Here is a 25,052-nt window from a genome sequence, read left to right as displayed (position 1 = left end):
TTGTGGGGCCCAGACCATAGGTGGGCCCCCCTATCGAGTAAAGCCCAATCACTATTGTTTTAATTTTTAACATTCAAAAAATAAAAAGTGATGCCTAACACATTCTAAAAGTGATTAGTTATTATTAAATTATACATTCACTTTTTTGTCTGTTCCAATTAATACACACTGCACTTGCATACTAGTATTTTTCGAAAGAAGTTACGGAGCAATTAGATCGCGCAATCTAGCATGGCGCCAGCGTGACAACTGCAAACGAGGATTTTTAACCACCCTTGCCAATTGGTTGAGTCCCATGAATCACACCAATCCCCTCCAAGGATGGCATGCAAACTGACTGCTGCTCGAAATACCAAATCACGACGGCTTATCCTTGCAGAGCTTCATTACTAATCTCAGTTTCCTTCTGGGCCGGTCCCTCACCCTCACACGACCTGGATTCAGCCTTGGTACACTGTTGGTTTTCTTTGCTCATGGAGGCAGAGCAGGGGCTGCAGAGACAAGTCTCAAAAGAAAACTGCAAGAACTAGGTCCAGCATTGGGTTGCTAAAGCTGGTTCCACCTGTCCAAGAAGGCCGTAGAGAAGGATTCTCATTCAATCCATAAGAATTAGTTACAGCTCAATCAGCAAGAATTTTTGAGAACCCACTGATTTGGCCGGCTGGAGTTCCAACTCACAAGTGGTACAATAAATTGGCCTAAGAATTGATTTTCTCTCACAGAAATCAGATCTTTCAGGTTGTATATAAAGATTGCAATGGGAAATCAGATCTCAATATATAGTATTTTGCTAGCTCCAGACCTGACCCAGGCTGCCAGGAACCTGAATTAGATTGTACTGTTAACTGTATACCAAGTACTGAGAACAAGCTTTTAAATCCCGTTTGTCCGGATTCTGTTCAGACAATGTGCTTTCCAGGGAATACATAACAGATCAATTGACAAAATATCAAAATTGGCCGCCATACATCTGGAATTGCATTTCAAGAAATCCCTTATAAATTACATAAGAAAATGAATATAGAATACAAAGAGTGGATTGTCATTAACTCATGAAGTTGGCATCTCCTTCGTCAACCACTTCCACACCTTCAGTTCACCTGTCCCATCTCCAGTAAAGAACAACCAACCAGGACCAATTTGTATTGCTCTCACTTCCTCCTTGGAGAAGATTTTACCCCTCTCGCTGAACCTAGAGAAGGGGCAAAAGGAGATTTCATTTTAAGTCCAAGGAAACTAGTTTGGTCTCAACTTTCAAGATCACATATATGCATACTTACGATGGAAGGTCATAGAGGCGGACACTGTTGTCATTGCATGAACAGAGTAAAACTGGCTTGGCTTGAGCGTCATGCATACCACAAAGTGCGAGCACTCCCTGAAGAAGGATAAATGTATAACTAAGTAACATGCAACCGTGGTGAATTAAAAATGCAACTGTCTAATATCTACCTTCAGAAACACGTTGCATTTCTAGATAAACTGCTAAAACAAACAGATACCAACTCCATCAAAGCAATCATAAAATATACAATAGGGTAAAAAGAATCCATTGTCTCACCATAAGACAGACAAGAACATTAAGCTCAATGAGTACACGCCAAATTCTAGTTGTTTGCTGATCTTATAGCACCAACAAAATCTTTTCATACACACTACCATTTAATGATTTAGAAATGTGAAGTCCTCTCCTCATTGAAACTTACAAAGTAATCCATACATAAGCAGATCTAGCATCATTGTAGCCAACATTTCTCTGTGAAGTCCTAAATCTGCTATAACATGATCTGAATTAGCAGTAGGTCATGGCACATTACAAAATTGGTATGCATCATCTTATCTTACAATTTTATCTGAAGCACATTAACATCTCAACTTAGATATGCTTCAGAGAACAGAATCCTAATTTAGATTATGAAAATCATATCAGAATTTATGTACGTAGGGCCACCATAATGAGCAAACTTGGAGTCCATAAAAGACAGCAACTTTATTAAGATGAACCATTTCATAACCAATAACAGCTGTAAAGCCAAGAACAACTGTGAGCACCACCTCTTAAATGTCCAAAACTTGGTGCATGACCAAGTGACTTTTCCTAAGGCAATGGGAATATCAAGAGGCTTCAGCTCTACATGGTATGCAGATGGTAAAGATACAGAAAGAAATGCTAATGGAGAAACTGGCATCAAGTACACCAGAGCAGAAAGAAGGTTCACAAGAAAATGATAGATGAATGCAACAAAGAAGTCTGTTAAGCATTTTGAGCTCAAAAGTGAAGGTGTTAGGAAATTCCTCATGGTATGAGATAATAGAATGGTGGATCATAGACAACATATGATATGCGAAGAGATTCAGCCTTGATTACCTAAAGGTAAAAACTACAAGAATACATGAATGTCCTGTATCCACACAAATCCAAACAATACATTATATTTTCAAATATGTAGTGCATAAAATATCAATGTTTGACACCGCATAAAACGGCCTACAAAATTATTGATATGTCAGGCAGGCTGACTATAAACTGCTATCTAAAAGCTATAGGCAGAGAGGATATAGGAAAGAGTTTTTGAAGGTGGGTGATTGGAGAGGAGATATGCTACGGATGACTAGAGGAGAGCGTAGTTATCAAAAAATAGCCCAGTTGACCCTAGCAATAGACTTAGCTATATCCAAGGCAATCACCTAGGCAACAAACAAAAGTATATGATCAATCATTCTTTAATTCAAGTAATTTATTTATTAAAAAAAATCTTGCACTATTTTAACATATTCATATATTACTAAATAAAGGCATAAATGGTGAATGTAAACAATGAACAATGCTTTATATTGTACAATTTGTGTTAAACTCATAATTAGAACATAACAGAAGTACTAATATGTGGCTGGAGCTAGAACCCCAGTCTAGGCTTTCAAATGAAAGACCTTACCTCATTACTTCATAATATTTATTTTTTGGAAAATAGAATTTGATTTTTATTTTCTTGAGGTAGATTCTGCTTTTACAGCTCGCTCTTGTCTGTCCTCCTGCAAAGGTTGTGAAAGACTACCTTTAGAGGGTGGATGTTTCTAGTGATTGTGTGATGCTTGATGCTTCTTTATTCCTAATCAGTGCTTGAACTCTTCCTATGAACTGTTGTCTATCATACTCTTACCAGGTACCATTTTGACTCCAATCCTTGCTTTACCAAGAAAAAAACCAATCAATTTTCTCTGGTTCCATTTATTAATATGCATGCCTTTGACTAACCTTCCATTGTCAAGTGCATGCTGCCACATGACCTTCACCACTCTTCTTGATCATCGCATGTACTTGTGTTATCATCTCCAATTCTTTCCTGCTAGTGCACAATTCTTCATTCCTGTCCTGCTTCGCAATAGGGTGCTCTCCCCTTGTAATACTTTTATTCATGTTCCTAAACTTCTATAATTTAATTTCAACCAGTATACTGGCAGTTACCAATGAACAATTTTCCTTAAAAGCACAAAAGCCACATTTTCTCCAGTACTTCCCTTGAGACAATAAACATAAGCATCTTCCATTGACCTTTAACTTTGTAGGTTTGAATCATGTCTTCATATTTAGGCTTCACTACTTGTAGTGGTATTCTTGATTTACCTCTTCTGAACTCTCTTTACATATGGATATTGGCTTACTAAATAATCGATGCTTTTCTGCTTAGTTGCTTTAACTATACCTCCCCAACTGATCTCCATTCAAATATCTAGGTTCATGTGCGTACTTAGTTTACGAAGGCAACATATAAAATGTTCTCTTTCATTTGCTTGGTTGAAGTTGATTCATGGTGAAGCTTATTTCTTTTATGCAGAATTCTCTTCTTTCACTTGGTTGTACTTGAAGCATGATGAAGCTCATTTCTTTAGAAATAACAATATTTCTCTGAAATTCATTTTTGAAAATACATTGACCAAGGACGGTGGAACCATCCCAAACTACCTGATTCGGGGCGTACTGAGCCATATCGGCAATCAACCGGGACGGTTCTGGCCATCAAATAGATAAACCAACGAAAAAGGGGGAGAGGGAGAAGGAAAGAGACGAAAAGAGAGGAGAGAAGAGAGAGGAAGGAAGAGAGGGAGAGAGGGCTTTTGGAGCCCTCTCCTCCATGCATCGGATCAGGAGTAGAGTCCCTGTTTCGAAAGGAAACAGGGTTTCGGCCCCTTTTTTATATTTTTTGAATTGTTTTAAGTGAAGTTGGCAGTGGCTTCACTTATTATTTTCTTTTTATGCAATTTTTTTAAGTGAAGTTGGCAACAGTTGCCAACTTCACTTAAAACAATTCAAAAAAATAAAAAGAAAAAAGGGCAGAAGCCCCTATTTCCTTTCGAAACCGGGGTTCTGCCCCTGTCCGATGCACGGAGGAGAGAGGGCTTCAAAAGCCCTCTCTCCCCCATCCCTCAGCCCTGTTTCGGCACCGCCGCCCTCTCCCTCCCTTCCTCTCGCTCTCCCTCACTCTCTCTTTTCCTCTCTTTCCTTCTCACTCTCCCCCTTTCTTTGCCTATCTCTCTCTCTCCACCACCCTCTCCCGCTCTCTCCTTCTCTTTCTTCCTCTCCCTCCCTCTTTCCCTCTCTCTCCTTCTCCCTCTCCCCCTCCCTTGCCGGTTCCTCGCACCAAAATGACATGGCACAAGGGCATACCATACCGTACTATACTGTACCACCAACCTACAAGCACGGGTGCCAATTCCAGTACTGTAGACCTTGATACGGACATTTCTCCACTATGATTCATTCTCAATTCTATAAATAATTAAAATTTATTTACTGGTTTGGGAGGTATCTTTATTATGAGACATGTATTTCACGCTAAAGAAACCAATCCTTGGGTCTCTTGTATACTTCATCATCTAAATTTTACCATGCAGATCAAACTGCACTAATTGAATGTCCGATGTCTCATGTCCACAAGATGAGCTTCCATGGTTACCACCCTAAAGAGGGACCTTGTGACTTTTCCTGCTAGCCCCTAACTTGCATTTAAGTTTGAAGCAAATGGCTCATATAAGGGTCTCTTTGTCCATAGGCATATCCCATTCCAAGTTAAGGACAGGTGCCACAAATCTAAAAATTTATAGGCATGATCAACTAAAACTTGAACTCCAAAGAGAAAAGGAAAAACTTCATTCATAATCTACATAATATTACGTAAAACATACTAAAAGATGCAACTAAGATCACAATCATATTTGAGATGCATATAGGCAAGCACGCACGGACACATATCTTTCATCATTTTTAATAATTCACATAATATTATCAAAAAATACATTTATATAAAAAAAGCAACAATGAGCAGCAAAATAATTTAAACTTCAGAATATAGCATCCACAATTGATCACAAATGACTTATTTATAAATAGTTATTTTTTCTTAAATCGGCAAGATCTATTAGAAGCATCATCAGGACATTAGCAATTGATTGCTTAATATTATCAACCTCAAATTATCGTATTCATAATGGTTTCCTTATTATTCTGGGTTCTATTCATGAAAACTTAAATATAACTGCCCTTTTCTAGAAAATTATTTTGTCCTTGTTATCAATAGTTTCAAGAACAATTTGATAAATATTTCACTATGGTAAACCACAATGTGCTTAAGAAGGCCATTCAACCCCCAACCGAGGAAAAAAATGAAAGTTACAGATGAACAATTATCAAATACTTCATTGATTCATGAGAATATTGGAGGATTTAGGGGGGGAAAAGTATATTGCTTCCCTAAAATTTCTTCATACATGCCAGAGTTCCATCCTTGAATCCATTGAAGAACTCATCGATTGATAATTTTCAAACAATAAAAAAGATTAATGAGAATGGATTAAATTAAAAACGAACTGTGTAACACCTCACTTCAATTCATTCCAACTATTCAATTACGTCAATGTTATTTCTACTTCCATCAATTGAAGAAGCTTCAAGAAAAGGCTAGTAATAATTTGGAATGAACAAGGAGGCATCCTGGACCATCTTGAATAAAATATTTAGTTAAGATGCGGAATTTAGTTCTAACTCCTATATACCCTTGCCTTTTATAGTAGACCATATATAGAATATTGTTCGCATCCATGTGTTTTATTATTGCATCAAATGCAACTACCACAACATGTTACAATGTAGGCCTATGCATACATGTCAATCTTGTAGGCACAGCGTATGCACCATTTGTACCATGCCAACTATTTCTTAGTTGTGTTGGTTTGTGCATGGATCTCAAATATAATGTACTACTTGCTTTGGTGTTATGCTTACCACAAAGTGCTCATACCCTTATGTTGAAGTATACTCCAGAATTCGAGCTCCTAATCTAATGGAATTAGAGATTTCCTACATTTCCTTCCTTGATGTCTTGAACCTAGAGAAGATGTCAACAACTTTTTTCCTATATCAAATTGTGTGATTAGTGTGACATTAAAATTATCAATGAAACATCATTCCCTGCTCCTACCAGAAATTCACCAGGCCTAGCCACTTACTCCCAAAGCTCCATCATCTGTGAGTTTTTCCCCGATCTAAATTTTTAAGCTTTAGACCAGTTTGACCTTCTTTTCCAAGATCTGAAGTTTGCTTGGAATATGATATCCAGCAATCATAGCTTTAGATGCAGAAACTGTCAGTTATCACCAATGTTTCTATGGCTTGGGCTTGTTCATACTAGGGATTTTTTCTCCTAGAAATGATTTTTAGTTTATTTTGAATAATTATTTATGAAAACATTATAAAAATAGAGAAGCGTTGAGATTTAAATAAAAAAATGCAGCATTTCTAAAAGACAACCCAGACAAACAAAATTTTGCCTTCCTTTTTAGTGATGTTTGAGAATTTTCACATAGAAAATTCAAAAAAAAAAGAGAGAGTGGAGGGAGTTGGTTGTCATGGGTTAATGTGTTTCTAGGCTTAACCAAAAGTTTATTGAATCCAACAGATTACAGTAAAAGTCCTTCCTTGACTCTTATTCTCTAATTCAATATGAAGAGAAAATGAAATGGGAACAAACAAGGTATTAGACCCTTTTTGACTTGGTACCGACCAGTAGGTGCCAATCAGGTCTAGCACAGTCAATAAGAACTGGTGCTGATTATCACTCAAAATTTCAAGCTTGCAACTTATGCTAAGTTACCAAAGATCTCAAAGTTGTTGACATGATAGGTTTATGCATGTCCCAATCAGTGACTTCAAAATATACCATTATAATGACACCTGATAATGTAAATCCACCTACATCTTATAGCACATTCCTTTGTAAAGTGGAAAATTTTTCCCATGGACTGTGTCATGAAGAGCCTTAAATCCACAATTTTTCCCTTTAGGCCACTATAAGAAGAAACTTCAACCAGAGATTTTGGGACAAACGCAATACAAAGTACAAGAAAACTAATGATAACCTAGGTTTAAGCCAACAAAAGAAACAAAATTCGAAATTTAATGAGAAAAATGTGCTAATGCAATCTTCCACGTAAATAACTTTAATATCTATAGGATCATAGAATTTGAAGTTGATTATGCAGATTGTTCAGAAGGTTTCTTCTACTCCCTTTGCCAAATATATGCATTAGAGATTTCTCTTTGAAAGGATTATATAATATGGAGCATGTGAAGCAACTTATCTAATCCAGGAGGATCACCAAATCTGTTGCATACCATTTTGGCAACTTCGAGTACATCTAGATAGGTCCAGGAATGAGATCCACCATATCCAAGAGCAATTCATGTAGCAAAAATTCTGGAGGGCATTACTTTCACATATGATGGCTGTTTGGGGTACTTTCTTTTGAAATTGGATAACTCTTCAAGATCTACGATGTGGTGATCTATCATAGGCTCATCAAGCTCTGGATGATCCAATGCTGAGGCTATTTAAGCCTCCAAAATGCCCAATCAATCCGAATTTTGCAAACTTTGGAAACTTTTGACAGGACTGTATCTTTCAATCTAGAAGGAATTAGATGATGCAATACTAGGAAAAATTGATGTAGAACTCAAGATCTAGCTACCGAAAAATTTTAACTTTTGCATGATTATTTTCATTAATCACTTTTTAGGAAAAATTGTCATATCTTTTAACTAGAAGAAAAATCAAACCTAGATTTTAGACCTCATTAATATAACTAGAGGACCTGTTTGCGATAGTTTTATGGATCTTTAATGAAAGTAAAGGGCTTAGAACCACTCCTTCAAAAAATGCTTAATCTTCTCTATTATTTAATTTTGGAATATTCAACTTGAGTGAGTTGAAATTTTTTTCTTTTTTCTAATCGGATTAAAGCTAGTATCAGAGCATAGGAGTCTTGATGTATGATCCAAACCCTTAAGCAACAAGCAGACGAGAGAATAGTTTTTGATACCCTAAGTACATTGAAGGAAAAAAATGAAAATAGCTGCTTAGCAGATGATAATGCGAAGGGACGTCTCATGCAACTAGAGAAATAGATCATACAACTCACCAAGCTCACGTTGCGACTAATGCCTTCAGCTCAAACACTTGAAATTCCTATGACAATGATGTTTCCAACATCGAGGGATGATAACCAGCCATCTAGCAAAGAGGAGGATCAACCAACGGGTACTTAAAAACCTCCTTTTCAACCTCTTAAAATCGACACTCAAATCAAGATACTTGTATATGATGGAGTTGTCAATGGTGAGAACTTCGATAATTGATTGGACCATTTGAAGACTTATTTTACCATATAGGGACATGGCAGTGTCTAGAAGGTTGCTTCTACTTGTTCGAAGCTTTCTAGCCATGTTTTTACTTAATGGAACTCCTACATGAAAAACCATGATATGTCTGACATTACAAGGAGGATGTTCAAAAATTTGATCAAGAAGCAATTTTGCCCCATCGACCATGAAGAAGATCGATGGATTAGGTGTAGTATCTCTACCAGAAGTATGATTAATATGTCCAAGACTACACCATGAATCCAGTAAGTAGGTTATCTGTCTAGGAATCTCTATTGATGATCATGTAGTCTTCATAAATTACCTTGGAGGTCTCCACGAGAACATCCAGACTAAGCTGAGGCTTTTCAAAATTTAAGTCATCAGTGAAACCAGTATTAAGACCATGGGGACCGAGGAAAAGAATAGGCCAAGAAATAGCATGAAGTGTCAACTTCCTAGCAAGGCAAGGTAATTAAGTTGAGAGATGAAGCAGCAAAAGTTTTCCCACCTTCAGTTTTAATTTAGCAAAGCTAAATTTCCTAAATAGAGGAATTAAGTGACGCGACAAAAGATAGTTAATATGGAAGTCAATATCTTGCTCCAGAAAGATTTTAGCTTTTTCCAATTATTTATACTAGTCATTTACTATTTAGGAGAAATTGTAACCTCTTTTAACTAAAAAAGCAATCCGACCTAGACTCCGTAAGGGAAGTAAGGGCATACATCAATAGTATAAATAGAGGACCCCTGTAATAGTTTTATAGATCTTTAATGATAAGGAAAGCGAACTCCGCCTTCAATAATTAGTAGCATTCTCTATTATTTTATTCTGAGAGATTCCAGTTGAGGATTGAAGAGAATTCTTTCTTCTATCTTATTAGATTGGTACCTATTTGTTAGACTCAATAGTTAACTTTTGTGCTAGATTACCTGAAATAGATGTACTTTGTTAAAATCATCATTAGCTTCAAATTTTTGACTAGCACATGACCATCCACAAAGAATTTTCAAAGGAGTATTTCCGTTAAGAACATCAAGATGCACATGGTTTATAAAATAGAAAACAATGTGAACATGCATCAAATGATCCTGACAACTCGCTCAAATGACAACAATAACATTTTTCTTATACTCTATTTTGCTATTGTTCTTAAGAACATAAAGTTTAACAAACAATGCTAGGATATGAGAACAAACTTTAGAAGTTTGCAGATTAGTTACATTATTAAATGTGGCAATGTTTACCAAATTAAATTTCATCTCAACCTAAAAGGATTTTGAAATGTCCAACACAACAATTCTTCAGAACAGAAACCTCATTCTAGAGAAATACTTGACCATTATAACAGCAAACTTAAAACCAAAAAAAGTATTCTCTATTGAGGTTCCAACGTAATAAAAACAGAAGAGCATCACTGTATTTTCCCCTCTAGGACAATAGCACAGCTATGATATTTACCTTACCAAAATTCCTTGGATAAGACTTGCATGTAGCATAAAACCTAAAATATTAAGAACATTATAACTTTTCAACATAACGATAATTGAATCTATACATGATACATCTGATTAAATGTGGTTCTATAACCTGACACAATCTTAGTCCTGATTGACAAATAGATTGAAAACTGATAGGTAATTTAGTTATCTGCGAAAAAGGAAGAGACACATTTAGATTAGGGTCCGCCGTACCAACACCACCAACCTTAACAAACACTTTCGAAGTTGTTAACAAATTCAAACATGTTTTTTTAATTAACAAAACACTGTCCTTACAAGTCATGAAGCTGAATCTTCAAAGCCTGACACCAAAGGTATGTCTAGGCATAGCACTTGATCCCAGATCAGCCCAAGCCCAAATCAAATTTCAACATGGGCTAAAAATGAAGAACTCTTCATGAAGTGAATTATCGATAGTTTGTTCTTGTAGTTTGGGGATATCTTTCCATCTCCCCATGAATATGCATGAGCATTTAATATGTTATTAAGTTTTATCCATATTTTGACTTTTTTGGAGTCTCTGGAAACTTGTTATGACTTATTCACTTCAGGTGTTGACTCTTAGGAAAGTGTCTTGGTCATTTATGTCGAATGTATATGCTTGCAAATTAGGGATGCCGCTGAGATCCGAAGTATGGGTCCAACGATCAAAGTTTTAAGTGCCATTGCCACAGGTTGACACCTTGTTCCATGCAAGATACCACAGCATATTGGCATGCCCGTACCAATATTAGCCCAACACAATCAACACAAACTAGCAAGGACTTGAACCTAAAGTGCACCTTACTCAAACCTAACTTGATCTAATCATATAATACAAATAAGGTACGGGGCCAATAATAATGAACTCAAGCTAACTAGAACACGACAATTTGACTTCCTCTGATATCCCCACAATTTTTATGAAATTTCTAATTATAATTTAAATCTATGTCGCCAATGAAATGTTTTTATGGCATGAAGGGAATAAAGCTTATCAACTACCGATACCTACTTGGGACCCTAACTGGACATGATCTATAACCGATCATTAGGTAGGGTGCAAGTCTTAGAATACCTAACCTGACTCGTACACTAAATGGGTCTTTTGGAATCTCTCCTAAACAAGGCCGAACTTGGACCTAATATGATTCTTGGAAGGGTAGGATTTGGCTCATTTTTAAAGGAATTGATCCACATCCAAGCTTGGAGGTACCTGGACCTAACATAACCCACACTATAAGAAAACAATAGACATTGTACATGAGCATATAATTCAGAAAGTGAGAATAGGAGCTTCAACACCTCAAGATCCAACTTCAGGCCAGCAAAACATCACAACCAGAAATCATTGCTATGCTTCCTTTAAGTCCTTATCTGTAATATGGATCTTAATTTTTCTTATCCTTGAAATCATAAAACCTGATGTTGGGTCAATGACAAAGCCCACAAAGACCTCCCCTACAGGACAACTGAAATACATTCCAACATATTCTCTCTCAAAATAATCCGTATACTAATGAAGATTTCAAAATTCAATTAGGCTCTAATAAAATTTAATAGTAGTTAATTAACATATCAAGCTATGGAAGACCTTTCATCCTAGTGATTTTCATGGTTTGAACTTATGATAGTGGTGAAACCACATTGTTTTGATGTCAGAAACAAACAAAACAAAGAAATAATTAGTTTTAGTAAGCTGAGCAGTTTTTCTAAGTTAAAGCTTCAACATATACAATGATTGCACAGAAGTGACAGAGTGAGATATATGAGCAAGCACTATAATGTTACCATATCACAATTTTGTCAGTTTACAAAGCAAGGTTCTTTATTGGCAAAAAAAGTGAAAACATTTAAAAAGGCCAATCAATTTCACAAGTATATGTTCTAGGGCATAGAGGCGTACGTGTTCTTCATTATGAGTATAAGTGGCTTCCAGATTTCCACTTTCTGTAGCAACCCAAACCTGCATAGACAAAAAAGTTAGTAAATAATTGACAGTCCTAATGACTGAGTGCCAATTAACTGTAGAAAAGATGTGATAAGCCAAAGTGACAGGTACAGATAAGTGATTAACACTAAATATACCAAAAATTCTGACCTTTATTGTTTGGTCCAGTGAACAAGATAATAAAAATTGATCCCAACAAAGTACTGACATAACAACTGATGTGTGGTCAGTAAGGGTCTGGATGCACTGTAAAGTACCAAGGTCCCACACCTGAAAGATCATGAAATGTTTACAAGATCAAACAAAGGGTTTATTATGCTAGTAAAGTAAATAAAAAATGAGGAAAGTTGGCAAGGAAACATCTTATTTTGATGCAGCAAAATCATCCTGTGCATCAAAGTCAACAATCAATTGCACAAATTTTGTACATTATCTTGCATCCCCCAACTGCCATAATGCTCCAGCCATTTGCCACCTTGACACCTCCTCTATGGTAGGAGGGTGATGCAAATTCTAATCTCTTCCTTGAGAGCTAAAGGTCAAAAAAGACATTGGGTGCGGAGGTTTAAACAAAAAAAGATACAGATCGATCATCTCAATGATTGAAACAACTTGACAAATCAAATTCACATAAGTAAATATGGATTATTCAGTTGTTAAACAAAGGTTCGCTATAGTGGTACACCAATTACCAATACTAGGTACCATACTCATTACCGATCCCAGGTATTGTACCATTATCGGTACCTTACCGGTACAAACCATCTGGCATGGAATAGTACAACTCCCATACCGACATAACGTCGGGAGACCCTTTCTCACACCCAAGGTAACCCGGTGGTACAGGTCGATACAACATAAAACTAGGCAAAAATGATTGGTTCCAACCTGTACAGGCTCATTCAACCCTTGCATAGTACCCAATGGTATCGTATTGGTACCTTATCGGGATGGTAGAAAATGTGATGCAAGCCAATTATTGTTTAGTAGCCGTATGGTGCAATGTAAACCAAACCAAAGGATGTTGCCAATACATAATCTTTAAAAAAAATAAAACATCAAGAGGAATAGGTATTGTGAGAAATTTATTCTGTAACTGAAAAGGCTACATTTAGTGGTCAAGTAGATTCAAGATTTCATGATAAAACGATGTAGAATCAATCAAACACATGAAATTAACAACACTAGATTATCGTATGTAGTAATATGTTTTTAATGAGGTTCACACAAGCAACATCATAATTACCCACCCACTGAATGGAACACAACAAAAGGATGTACCGAACTATCCCAAACCAAGTAATGCAAGGTGCATTGAACCAAACTGGCCAAGAACCAAGACAATTCGACCACCCAAAACAAAACAAGGTTTGAACATGCCCAAATCGAGATGAATCGACCAAGTCTGCTCGATTTTTGACAGTTCAAACCCAGCTCACCCAGACCAACGTGGGCTCTTTTATAAAATCCCCAACTTTCCCCTTGCATTTAGTTGATCTCTCTCTTTTTTCTACTCTTTGAAATCTTAGCCATCACCCTTTCTCTCGCCCCTCTATCTCCCCCAATCCCTTCGCCTCACCCTCTTACTAATCCCCTCATCTTCTGGCGACGATGCCATGAGAGACCTCGCTAATAGCTCCAGTCCCAATCGACAACCTTCAACCTCAATTGATGACCTCTGACCCTCCGCTACCCTTCTCTAGGAGGTCCTCCTCCTCCTCCTCCTCCTCCTCCTCCTCTTCCTCTCTCTCTCTCTCTCTCTCTCTCTCTCTTCACCTTCTTCTTATCTCTTTCTTGCTTGTTTGCTCTCGCCAGCACCTGATTGGTACCAGCATGCATACTATATGTCAATATGGAATGGTACGACACTGTACCAACCTGACCTAACCAATATGGATCATAGTACTATTTTGTGAACCTTTCAACCAACTTAGTTATAAATATATTGCATTTTAAACTCAGGGAAAAATCATAAAAAAATTTACTTTTATGGTATGATCCATCGAGCCAGAGTAGAGCCTCATTGCTCCCACAACTAATGAAACTACAGCAAGTCGATGGCCGCTAAGAGATGCTGCCGGTTCAAAGCAATTCCCTGCTGCACTGAACTTCCATGCTAATATACGTCCATCCTGCAGCCGAGAGAAGAAAGACATGAGATTTTCTTTCAGGCATGGTGCCACAAGTTGACCTGTATCATCTACACTTAACTCGATACAAAATTAAGGTAGAATTTTGAAACATGACCTAAGGGGAAAAGGGAATACCTGTGTCCCAGCAAAAAGCATCTCACTACCAACAACTAAAGCATACACTTGTCCAGTAGGTCCACTGAGGCTTAGGTCTGCTGCAGTTTGTGTGTTCCATGCCTGCATGACCACCAAAGCAAAACTGAGACGGATACAACAATGTTCACCACCAGGCAAACAAAACTATCCACATCCAAGCTACTACAGGCGATTCGAAATGCAAGCAGACTGAATGTGGATTTCAAACTTTACCAAGAAAAATAAAGAACAAATTTTATCAAACAATCTCACCTTAACAGCATTGGGAAGACCAATAAATACCCATGGCCCCTCGCTGATCATGCAACCGATTTCGCCTCCCAAATTAATGACCCCAACACACTATTATCACAGACATGATAGATTAAATATTGTATGACTCTGATGTTCCATGGCCAAAGAATGCCAGGAGAATTTATACCTGCCCAGTTTGACAATCCCAGACCCGAACGGATTCATCTTTGCTCCCTGAGTACAACTTGTCCGACCCTGATGGCAGTGCAATCCCTGTAACCACCTGCCAAGATAACTCCTGATCAAACCACCAAAACCCACCAAAGATGCCGATCAAAAGAACATGAACCGAGGAGAAAGGAGCATAAAGAGGTAAAGAAAGCCACCTTCTGGTGCCCCTGGAGAGGGGTCAATAGAGAGAAGCTATCACTTATAAACCATGAGTGCAAGAACCGGCAGTTCTCTCCGTACGTACAATTCCCCGCAAGAAAGTAGTTGCAGACCTTGTCTGGGACCTTGGTGGGGAGCCGCCCCGCCGCCCCTCCCCCCCTCCCCTTCCCCCACTTCGAGGGGGGGCCAGGGTTTGCGCCGCCGCCGCCGCCGCCGCCGCTAGGGTTCCGCCACACGAGGCCCTGGTGGTGGGCTGGTGCCGCCGCCGGCTCGCTGTGGAGGAACGGGCAGGGGTGGCGGTTGCACCGCCCCGCCCGCCAGTGGTAGCAGACCTTGTTGGCCCTGTCCGGGACCGCCGCCGTCGCCGAGGAACCCATCCTCTGGTGGACCCTCTTGTTGCCATACCGGTCGTCCGCCTCGATGTCCATATCAAGGAAAGAAGGCAGACTCAGAGCAAAACCCTAGTACGGAAAAGATTTGGGGAGTGATGGGTAGAGAGGGACTGCGATAGATTCCGGCGATCGAGATCGAGAAGGGAGAGGGAAGATCGGCAGGCGAGGGATATTGGGGAGAATCCAAGAGGAGAGGATCTGAGAACTCGTGGTGTCTCTCTCCCGTCCTCTCCCTCTCTTATGATGGTCGGAGAGATGGCGAGGAAAGAAACGGAGGGAGGCAAGCGAAGCCCTTCTTTGGTTTTCTATTTTCTTGGCACCGTCTCGGACGCCGTCTCTCCGGCCGGTGTTGATCCTACTCCCTGTCGGCGTATCGCGCTCGCGCGCTGCCCCGTCGCCGTGGCTCGTCAGGTGACTCGTGTACGGACCACAAATGGGTCGAGTCGGTCCTTTTAGCGTCCGTTTACTATCATCGCCGCCGTACATGCGACCCTCCAATTCTCCAAACTCCTAAGATTTTTTTCATAAAATTTTTATTTTTTGAGTATACATATAAATTTTAGTCATCCTATAGGGATGTGAATAGATATATTTTAATTATTTACAACCTCTATATATAGTTTTAGTCATCTTGTAAGGGTGTGGATAAATTCAAGCATTTATAACCACCCCAAACTATAACTAATAATCAGGTCAAATCATATTGAATGGAGGTTAAATTGGATAACTTGACCTAATTATTAAATAGATCAAAAATCTAAATCCAAATCCAACAATTTTAGCTGACAACTAACCTAACTCACATGATCCATTTAATAGGTAGGTTAAATCAGATTGAATAAGTTTTAAATAAGTTAAATAGATTTTAATCATGTTAGATGGGTTAAACAAGTCTAAGGTATGACTTGATATATGTATTAAATGGGTTAAAACAAGTTAAATAAATTAGGACTCTGAATCTAATATTGATCTTTTTAATAAAAAAATTAAGCCGGATCTACCCATTTATGACCTAGATCCGTTCATACCAAATCCAAATATGATAATATTGGGTTGGCTCTGAGTTAAGTTAGTAGGTTAGGTCATAAATGCCACCTTTATTTCTGATTTTCTAATATATAAATAAAGTTATCCATTGTTTGGTTTAGAAAGTGAGGGATAGTAAATTATAACAACAAAATTAGCTTTCAAAGATAAAAATAAAAGAAAAACTAGAAGGTATTTGGGTCACAGGCATATGATTAACTTTATTTCACCTCTCCATAAAATAAACGCAGATCAAATATGTTTTTAACCCTTCAATCAAATAACTTTGTTCATCACTCTTTTTACCACTATTTGGTTGGTTAAATTGATAGCTTCCCCTTGTCCATTACCAAGAAGGTTGGCCTTTTTTTCTTTAATTTTCTATCCATACAATTTAGGGTGGAACTAGAAAGGCCCAGCTAAATCCCTTTCTTTTTGTATATCATCAAACAATCACTATTTACATAAATATCATTATGTAAAATTCTAACTAATATGGCATGCTGGTGGAAACTTTACCTAGAAGTTTTATATATAACCCTATAAAAATTAATATCGATAGAAAAGTGAGAATACTAAGGCCCCATTTGGTAAAGCTTTTGGTGGGCTAGAAACCACTTTCTAACCCTCCAAAAGTACTTTTGAATGAAATAGGAATGTTTGGTAAAAAAATCGAGAAGTTATTTTAGCTTTGCTAGAAAGCTAAAACAACTTTTTGAGAGAAGCTTCAAAATGAAGCTTATTCGGAAAATCACTTTTAGCATGCATCGAAAAATTATTTTGATTTATAATTTTTTTCTTTTTGGACCAAAATACCCATAATAAAAATATTATAATTACAAAAAATAGTTCCTAAAATATTATATTAATAAAAATATTAATATATAATGATAATAATTATAATATTTTATATCTTATTATTATATTATAATATAATATTATATTGCATTATATTATAATATATTGATATGTTATGTTATATAATATCAAATTATATTATATTATTATGCTACAGTATATAATATCATACACTATATTATAATAATATTATATTATATTATAGTAATATTATATATTTATTATTAATATATATTATATTTTATTATGCTCTATTGTATAATACTATACAATATCTTTTATGGTCATTTTGTCGTACTAAAAGTACTTTTTTAGTTTGTTTGCCAAACACATATTAAAGTTATACAATACTTTAAAAATGTAGTTACTAAACAGCAAATAGCTTTTTATAAAAGTTCAACTTTAAAAAAATTTATTTCCGAAAATTTTGCTGCCAACAGCTCTACCAAATTAATAGAACTTTATTCTATAAGAACTCTGATGAGATAATACATAAGAATTTAGATATTTATAAAAAAATCTAATTTGCCTTTCAATCAGAACAGTAAATTTTTTTTATTTGTATAATTTTCTAAATTAAAAATATTCTATTTGCTCAATGAATTTCTCCCCCTTTAACCCTACTAACGGGCCTTGGCCCTGCAAAAGCTCCGCCAAACGGGCCTAAATCGTCCACTTCCGGCAGCTTTATTCGGCCGCTTTTCGCGAAGCTGGGGCTTTCATCCACGGAAAAGGGGCTGCTCGATTGCTCCGCTTTGAGCCCCAAGGTCCCATCTCGCTTCCATCTTCGTGCCTCTCTCTTCTGCATTGCTAATTATTCTACTTTTTTCCCTAAATTGTTGCTTTCATTTCTTCGATCTCTTGATGGATGTTTTTTCCCAAAAAAATTCAGGAGTTTGTGGCGGAGATTCAGCCAAAATTTGCCCCTTTTTTGACTTTTCGAACGTGTTCCTTTCTGAATCATAGAGTTCGATTAGACATCAGGGCAATGTGAAGCGCCTGCAGCCTGAGTTTCCGATGGAGCTGTGAGTAATAGCTCTATTTATTCTGTTCATATTGCCTTGAAGGGGCAAAAAGATTGCCTTTGTGCATTGTGATGCATTTGGAGTTCTATTTGAATGCTTTCATTGGTTTCAGTCGAAATTTTCACCTTTTTTTTGAATTCTATTACGTGATCGGTGGTTCTTTGTGAATAGTATAATTTGATGCCACTGCGCTCGAGGCTCCGATGGAGAGGTGCTTTTGATTTGGTTCATGTTGGGTTATTTGAATGTTTTCATTGGATTTTTGGGATTTTGACAATTACATGCTGCGTACGTTTGGATGTACTTCTGAGCTCTCATTCGTGCAATTACTCGAAAATTTCCCTACTAAAAAAAAGAAGGCGCCCCACTGCTCGAGGCTTCGACCACTGCAGGGTCTGAGACGATCTGGGGAGGGCCAGATGTACACAACCTTACCACTCCGTGCATGCAGATAGGTTGTTTCTATGTTTCAAACTAGTGACATCCAAGATATAATGGAGCAAGGTTATTGTGGTGCCAAGGCCCACCCGCTATTTTTCTCTTCTTCAGTACTTCTGTAATTTTCTTTTTTATAATGAATTCTTCAAAGGAAACAATTTTTACTTCTGTAGAGAATTACACAACAAAGTGAGCTTTCTAATAATCCTTATAGGAAGTTGGTGCTAGGCTGTCATAAGATCTTCACAGGATAAATGATATATCTGAAGCAAGTGATGGTCCATTTAAGCGATGCATTATAACTTTTCATGGCTGTTTAAGTAGCTAGCAAGGGCTTCTTACTGAGTGCTAAAAGTGCAAGTCCGACTTTCTTACCCCCTGTAATGTGCGAAAATTGGGAAGTGCTCAGATTAATCATTAAACCAATGCAGTGAATCAAATAAGGTGAAAGAATAGGATAAAATTGAACAGGGTGGCAAGAAAAGGTACTGAAGGATGTCAAATTTTTTTACGACTGATATGTGGTAACTGAATGATATTGAAAGTTGAAATTAATTTGTCAGAATTAGATAACTACTATGTTAAGTAAAGAGGACAAACAGCATGTAGCAGATGTACACTTATTATGCAGAGATTAGTTAACATGCTATTCTTGTTATAGGTATCAGGATGAAGAGCTGAAAGAGGAGCACGGGATCAAAACACATCCATGTCAAACGTGATCTAGGAAAAGAAGACTGCTAGCATAACTCATTTGTGCTAATGGCAATATAGGATGGAAGGATCTATCCTCTAAGTGGCATAGAAGCATTTCAGGAAGAAGTAGCTAGATGTGTAGAGGAAGTGGTTAGAAAGTGCTTGGAGATTCTAAATGTCAGTATACATGAACAGGGAAAGATGGTGGTCGAACGTGAGAATATAAGAAAGAATCATGGAAAACCTGTTGTATTAGAAGTTGTGTCTGCTACTTGATTGCAATACAGTTTACTGCCTCCAGAAGTGCTCTTCTCAACTAAGGCTTTCCATCCAGACGTATCTTTGGTGAGCAATTTTTGTTATCATTTTGAAACTATATATGTGATGCAGCTATATGCCCCTCTTCTTACAAACTTGTCCTCTGGTTGTTACTCATGACATTCTTCATAAATAAAGTAACAAATTAAACCGACATACGGACCTTTTTAGCTTGAATCATCAGACATGTGATTTTGAAGAGGAATAATAAAAAATCTAGGGTACTCAAGAAAGAACTTGCTATTTTGCCCATAATCTCTAAAGTAACTTCACGAGCTTCAAGGCCCACAAAGGGCATGTATTTGCTTTTTTTTCTGAGCACAGTTGCATAGGTAAGGACAGTCAAAAATCAAAGCCACAATGACATGCATTTAAACAAAAATTCTTCTCTCCATTGCTTCCATGTTTTCATTATATCTAGAACTCAAAAGCCTAAAGTAATGGTGCTTCTTCATGTTTGACTTCGATTTATCTTTTGATTAATTATTTAAAGGTAAAAAATAATGCCAGCTCGCAATTTGGGTTTAAAATTCCATTTTGGTGGACCCTTGATGTAATCCGAGTAATATTCAAGCAAGAAATGGGAAAATTTTGATAAATTTTCCTTCATCTTCTTTGATCCTCAACATTTTAGCCCATTGATGTTACTTCAATTATTATTTTTAAATATTTTTCGATGCCATCTTAGGATACTTTAATATCTCTTCATATATATCTTTATTCTTTTGTGTTAGGTTTGAAATTGCAAAGTAATTCTTCTAGATGTGTAGTATTTATCTTGCTAACAGGCCACTCATGTATGTGATTCAGAAAAAGATCGATATTGACATTGGTATAGGAAAGGTGGCTGTTTGCTTATCTGGGGCTTTAGTTTTGAAGGAGTTATTAGATTGTGTATTGTGGTTGATAATCAAGGAGGATGTAGCGTAGATTCAAGTCTTTGCTGATTAACTTGCTTAATTGATGTGATGACTAGGGTTGGGCTGTAGGATTTAGATTCTGATATAGTTGAGGAGTTAGATCTGGAAGGTTAAAACTATGTTTTTTTATAATAATTTTAGATGGAAGGATTAGGAGATGGAACTTTAATGGTTATCAGTAGATGACATTTAGAAGGATATATATGATGGATATTTAAGACAAAATCCTAAACTCATGTAGTTTAGATAGATATTTAAGTCTCATTCTATCATTTTCTCTTTCGTCCTATATCAAACATCTTATATGCTAGGCCATGTCCATGCTTGCATAGATAATTGAAGCTTTCTTAAAACTGAATAATGTGTGTCAACATGTAAAATTCATGTAGTTTACCATGTGGTTCCTATAATCCACATGACTTGATTTTGCAGGTACTTCACAAAACAAGTTGCAAAAAGACTAGTAGACTAGTTTGGGTACCCACAAATATGAAAACACTAAAGTATTTGTGAAATAAATATCTATCTAAAATAGCCAAACTAGAATCTTTTATTCAATAAAGACAAAAACAGAAGTATTTTTCTTAACATGGCTGAATAACTATCCTAAAACTTATTGTTATAAGCTGTAGGTTTCAAAGTCAATTTCAGAATCAGGTGATAACATGACTTAGACCATCATCTATGCTTCTGCTGGGAAATCAATTATTGGTTTCCTTCAGGAATGCTGATTGGCATCATTTTACAAGGTCGATTAGGTTCTTGAGGAGATATAGAAGCATAATGAAGCTCAAAATCTTGTAGCCTTTCACTAGCATATAATTTATATGATCATACTGGGAATCATGTCTCAATATTGTACTTAACTGGATCTAGAGCTTGCTTACACTAAGTTGGTGAACGGAGCTATCTAAACATGATTTAAGCAACAGGCACCAATGAGTCTGCTGGATTTCCTAAGTTCTGAAACATGGTTCAAGTTATGCAAATCGGAGTACTCGATGTATGATATCGAAATGGCAAATGTATTTGCTTTGAGTTTATACTAAAGAAGGCATATTAGAAAAGTTGAAACTGTTTAGAAGTCCCATAGAGTATTTAGCTTGCTCTAATGTTTGCTTATCCTAGCTTGGTGAATTTAAGCTATCTAAATACGACCCAGATGTCAGACATAAATGAGTCTGAACTCTGAAGGATTTCTTAGGTCCTAAAACATAGTTAAAGTGATGAAAATCCAACTACTTAACATATGATATTTAAGTGGCAGATTTATTCACTTGAGTTTATGCAAAAGAGGGCATCTTAGACAAGTTGAATGATGTTTAGAAGTTCCATCAAGTACTTAGCTGGCTTTAGTGTTGGTAAATTTAAGCTATTTAAATATGATTCAGATGGCAGCCATCAATGAGTCTGAAGGATTTCTAAAGTTCTGAAACATGGTTCAAGTTATGAAAACCAAGTAATTGACATATGATATCCAAGTAGCAGATGGACTAATTTGAGCTTACGCTAAACTGGGCATGTTGAAAAGTTGAAGCTATTTGGAAGTGTTCCTGAATATGAACCGGCAAGGCTTAATACAAACAAAATGAGAGATCTTTATGGATTATTATGTGAACTAAGGAAACATGAAGTTGGTTACCAGTCTACCATAAAATTTAGAAGAGGGGGAAGGGGTCATCATAGCATTTAGGCACTGCCACTTGATTGTCTGCTTTGTTGGTGTGTTTCAAGGGGGAAGGATGTAGATGGTGCTGAGAAATTTATTTGCATTCTGAAGATGGATGTGATTGAACATGGAGAATATGCTCATGAGAAAGCATACTGAGAGTCTAAATTATTTTAAATGTGTTGGATCATTTCTTCAAGATGGCAAACTTCATCCCTTACTAATAGTGTTAAATACATCATTGCATTCTATTCGAAGAACATGGTGTGACCTCATGAAGTTTAACCACATGTTGTGTTGGATGGCATGCAGTCTTTGTTCACTACTTTTAGAAGACAATCTAGGCATATATGCACGATGGGAGCAAAACCTATATTACATAGTGCTTTCTACTTGTAGTGTCAAGGTTGCTACTTGCTAGTCTAAGCCTTAGTAATCTATACCCTATATAAAAAGTGGAAGGTCGAGATCAAATGGTTTTCGCCTTAATTGGGTTCATAAAAGTGGGTCCAGCCAAATAGCATTTGGGCTCAAATTATTTCACATATCAGTTGTGGGTGAACCAGTTAGGTTACTCACTGATGGCTTTATCCTGCAATCTACTCTTCCTTCCTCTGCTTCCTTCTCCGAGGGGTTATCTTGCTGCCCTCCACTCCCTTATTTCACCAAAGGGCTGTTCTGTCCTCACTTCTTTCTATGCTTCTACTCACAAATGGTTCTCACATCAGGCTGATGCTTGAGACAGTAGTTACCATCTGGCATTAGGTCTTTTATCTCTTCTTCAGCAACATAGGTGGCATGGTATAGATCGATTATCCAATGAGAGTCCAAAGGCCCCTCTGCCGTGTTGCTATGCTCGCCATAGTGCTGAAACAGCAATGCCAGGAAGGCTTCCTTAGTTGAGCCTTTGTTTTCTCATGGAAGGCTGCTCTTTATGGCGTCCAGATGTTTGTCAATATGTCTTTTATTATTTTATTGTGATAGTGTTTGAAAATATTGTTTTCTGATATGTAGACCTGCGGTAGTTTTCGATTTATAATTAATGAATGCTATCAATGACCTATAGTTAACAAAAGGATTAACATAATCACTATGGCCTCTTTGGTTTGATTTGTCTGCCTTTAGATTGTTTTGTATCTCTTGCTCGAATATGATGTTGGTATCAAACCCAAGTGTATTAGATGGCAGGTGAAATGTAATGCCCGGTCACTTTCTTGAATTAGGACTTTAAGAACTGCACTATGTTGGTGCTCTTCTTGCACTATTCTTTTGTAAAATTTTAGTATCTACTTGTTAGAATATCTAATTTTATTTTTAGGGATATTTTTGTTATACAAATTAAGATGTTCACAGGAAGTCAAATTGCATTTGCATGGTTAGAGTTCCCTTTTTTGATTCAAAGCTCTAGGGAAAGAACAGCAATATTGCCCCATATAAATTGATTGGAACCCAATGCAAGAACAGTTTCATCTCTTGACCTTCCACTTTCTATATAACGTATAAAATTCCAATACTTCCACATAAAGTTACATATAATTCTCCTAATTTGATAATTATTGCTAATATATTATCTATGCCTTTCTTTTATCTCTTCTCCACAACATTTATATTTCATATTTAGTAACAACAAGATTCATTATGCATCACATTCCTTCTAAAATTACTTCAGCATTTTCATATTTTGATACAAATATAGAAAAATAATGCTTGGGAAGGTAATGGCAGTAGCTACAATATATTTCAATGTTTTACTGTCCATTATATATGCATATAGTATATTATGCTAACATTCCTGGTTGGGTATTAATTTCTTCCTTTTGGTTGAATAGCTAGAAGTCAAGGTAAAAGAAACTGGTAGTAGGATAAAATGCATTGCAGTAGTCCTCTTCCAATGAGTCAGGCACTTCTCTTTTCACATTATGTGCAATATGCCTCCATGTGCCGCTTTGTGGTTTGATTGTTGGAGGATATGCGAGGCAAAAAGAAAGAAATTTGAATGCAATATGTAGAAGCAAGACTGAATGGAAAAGGGAATTTATTTTCCCTAATTGTGATTGTCCTTTAAACCCTTGTAGAAAACTCTTTATCATTATCAGCGAATCGTCTCTGTTGTGTTCTTTACTTGTCTTTTGTATTATGACATATCTATTTTTTTTATTTGTGAAATAGAGCTAGATTCTTTCATGTATGTTAACTCTAATTTCAATTTCTGACTAATGGCATTAGTTATTTTATACCAAATGAGGCCAAGTAGTAAATGTTCTAATCTTTTTCTCCTAATTTATAACTCAATTTGAGCAGTGGAAAGCTGAGACGGACAATAAAATTAAAGAATAGAGCAGAGAGACTTTAATCAAGAGAGTTGGATAGACATTGTGCTGCAGTGATTGCATCTTGGTCAGGCATTTCTTTAGAAAAACTTTAACGAATACGTTTGCAAATTGTTGATGGGGAGAAACTTCCTAACTATTAACTGTGGATGGCCTTGTATCGCTGCCAAACCGGTTGACACAGCACACGCATTTACATTATGCCGATGTTTTGACAGTAAAACTATAAATTCATACACAGCACTCATATGGATGGATCAATGCTCCATATTGCGAAACACAGAGACAATGGGATTCCATGTGAGAGAATTTTTCATCATTATCAATTGCTCGCTCCTAGCGC

General features: G+C 36.8%; 1 protein-coding gene and 1 long non-coding RNA gene across 2 annotated transcripts; one reads left to right on the top strand and one right to left on the bottom strand.

The window, feature by feature from the left end:
• Positions 1-778: 778 nt before the first annotated feature.
• LOC103711123 (zinc finger CCCH domain-containing protein 17-like) lies at positions 779-15,608 on the bottom strand. Its single transcript, XM_008797140.5, has 9 exons — positions 15,034-15,608; positions 14,835-14,930; positions 14,666-14,755; positions 14,393-14,494; positions 14,111-14,257; positions 12,276-12,395; positions 12,081-12,140; positions 1,281-1,378; positions 779-1,192 (listed from the first exon to the last, which is right to left on the bottom strand). The coding sequence occupies exons 1-9, from the start codon at positions 15,463-15,465 to the stop codon at positions 1,051-1,053; spliced, it is 1,287 nt and encodes a 428-aa protein (XP_008795362.3). The 5' UTR covers positions 15,466-15,608; the 3' UTR covers positions 779-1,050.
• A 2,319-nt stretch (positions 15,609-17,927) lies between these two features.
• On the top strand, positions 17,928-24,567 carry LOC103711122 (uncharacterized). Its single transcript, XR_604724.4, has 4 exons — positions 17,928-18,080; positions 18,206-18,338; positions 19,438-19,817; positions 24,209-24,567. It is a non-coding gene; the product is annotated as an uncharacterized LOC103711122 (long non-coding RNA).
• The last annotated feature ends 485 nt before the right edge of the window (positions 24,568-25,052 follow it).

The sequence above is a fragment of the Phoenix dactylifera genome, chromosome 6, assembly GCF_051530095.1.
Source record: "Phoenix dactylifera cultivar Ajwa chromosome 6, Ajwa_hap1_PhDact_Kaust_v1.1, whole genome shotgun sequence".
Taxonomy (NCBI): domain Eukaryota; kingdom Viridiplantae; phylum Streptophyta; class Magnoliopsida; order Arecales; family Arecaceae; genus Phoenix; species Phoenix dactylifera.
Note: the sequence above shows the minus strand (reverse complement) of the source record. Positions and strands in the feature narration are given on the sequence as shown.